The 2,283-nt window shown below is 40.2% G+C and overlaps 1 protein-coding gene across 1 annotated transcript in view; it reads right to left on the reverse strand.

Annotated features, from left to right (window-relative positions):
- Nucleotides 1-2,283, reverse strand: part of LOC113823502 (transcription factor IIIB 90 kDa subunit) — a 9,485-nt gene continuing 7,202 nt past the window's right edge. The window contains exon 2 of the mRNA XM_027376156.2: nt 1-2,283. This exon is cut by the window's right edge and continues 686 nt beyond it. Within this exon, the coding sequence (XP_027231957.1) occupies nt 977-2,283 (1,307 nt within the window). The 3' untranslated portion in view covers nt 1-976.

Genomic DNA, 2,283 nt, shown 5'->3' on the forward strand with positions numbered 1-2,283 from the left:
TTTGTACTACAAGAATCATTATTTCTTATACTTTGATCTGTCTGTAATCTACAACCTTTTATAATATATACATACCATACAGTGTTTTCTTCAGTGTGTAGTTATATTCAAATAATGATATATAAAAACAAAAGATTGTACATCCTACCTTACCATTAAAGGTAAAACTAACAATCATCATCATCATAATAATAATAATAATAATAACAATAATAATAATACAAATCATGACAATATGATCTAGAAAGGTACTTATTTTCTACTGCCACTTTAAATTGTTTTCTTAATGTTTAACAATTTTAATTACATTAAAAATGGGTTTTCATACACAAAATAAAGTACTCTATTCAACACTGAAGGCTACACTATACATTCTGCTGCTGTCAGACCAAATTTGCATTCATGAAATAATTTACAAAAGTTTGTGTAAATCAAACGCCAATGTATCTATCTTCCAAAAAATATGACCCATTCTCCTAAGAAATGTAACGCATATTTTTCAATGTTCCTTTGGTGTTAAAATTATGATCTTTTCGATGAGAATGATTCATATTTTGTGACCAGAAAACATCTCAATACTGACAAAAATATTTTTTTTAAGTAAATAAATAAAAGCTACATTCTGTACAGCACACCAATATAACTGAAGTGTAAGTTTCTTCTTTTCACTATTATAATTATTGATAAAAGCTACATATAAAACATAATAAAGATGATATTTCCATTCACTTTTTCACTGAATATGTTTTTTCCTTTCTTTATCCTCAAGGATTCAAATCCTGAAGGACTAATTCACTTATATATATTATTTGTACTTGAACTTCAATGCCTGCAAGTTAATGACTTGTATATGTGGTCCACTGCTAGGTAATAAAATCAGTTCACTCAAATGACATTAAAGAAAAAAATGCTCAGACTTCTCATGAAAATAGAAAAGGAAATAAATTAAAAGACTATGTCCATCAAACTCTTTCTGTTAATCATAATAGTCATCATAGTAATCATCATAGGAGTTGTCCTCTCCCCTTCGTCTCCTGAGGAGCTGGGCTGTGGACAGGCTGCCCTCATCTTCTTCCTCATCCTCAGCTTCCTCTTCTTCGCAATCCTCTTCCTCCTCTTCTTCCTCTTCTTCAGCATCTTCCACCTTGGGGCCTAGAGAGGTGTTGGCTGCATCAGTTGTCTCTCCCTTTATCTTCTTGGGTGACTTCTCTCCCTCCTCCTTGATGCTGTTCCTGGGTCTCTTCCCAGTCAATGAGTGGAGCACAGACGAAATGCCTTCAGGTGTCTCGACTGGTATGGTCTTGAGGGTTTTGGGGCTGGGCTTCTCCTCCTTGATATCCTCTTCCCCCCCTCCTGTGTCCTCACCCTTCAGGCTCCGCAGGACATCATAGTTGATCTTGTTGGACAGCTTCTTCTCCATGAGCATCTTTTCAATGGCCTCCCCTGCAGTGTTTGCTGGAGCATTGCTCTTGGACTTTTTGGTGTAGTTCTTCTTCTTCTTTGGAGGTTTGCCTTCCTTCTCTCTCTCCTCTGCCTCCTTCTTCTCCCTCTCCTCCTTGAGCTTCAATTCTTCCAAGTAGTCCTTGTTGATCTTCATCCACAGTTCTGTCTTCAGCTTGATCTCTCGATCAGACATGATGTACGAGTCAATTTCATCTTCATCAATGCCTGAGAGGTCCAGCACTCCACGGTCCTCTGGCTCTGGGTCATTTGGGCGAATCTCCATGCATTCCTCTATTGTTTCCTTCAGACCCAAACTAGCTGCAGAGGGACCTATCCCCTGCACTTTTAATTCCGGTTTTATAGCTTCATCACCATTCTCGCCTAAGCATTCATCTATGGTCTGTAAGGTTGCTTCAGTGATAAATTTCTGTGTATCAGCGCTCTCCTGTTCTACACTCTCCTCCTCAGTCGTTTCCTCCTCCCTGTCATATTTTGCCCATATTCCTCTTAGCTTCCGTTTCCGTTCCTCAAGGTGTTTCTCAATCTCCTGCTGTAACACAGTCAACTCACTGTCCAGGTCCTCCTGCTCATCAAGGAGCTTCTGCACACGCTCCTTCTCCCGCTTCCTGGCAGCCCTGAAGGCGGGTGGGTCCTGCTCCTCATCCAGGTCCATGGTCATGAATTCCTCTGGGGTCAGGGCACTGGAGGGTGTCTCTCCAAACTCTGTTAAACGCTTGCGCAAGGTTGATTCATGCACCTTGACCACTTTAATGACGTCATTGATAGTGCGGTTGTAGCCATGCAACCTGGCAGAGATGACTAGGGCCGCACCACACACCC

Source organism: Penaeus vannamei, chromosome 40 (assembly GCF_042767895.1).
Source record: "Penaeus vannamei isolate JL-2024 chromosome 40, ASM4276789v1, whole genome shotgun sequence".
Taxonomy (NCBI): Eukaryota; Metazoa; Arthropoda; class Malacostraca; order Decapoda; family Penaeidae; genus Penaeus; species Penaeus vannamei.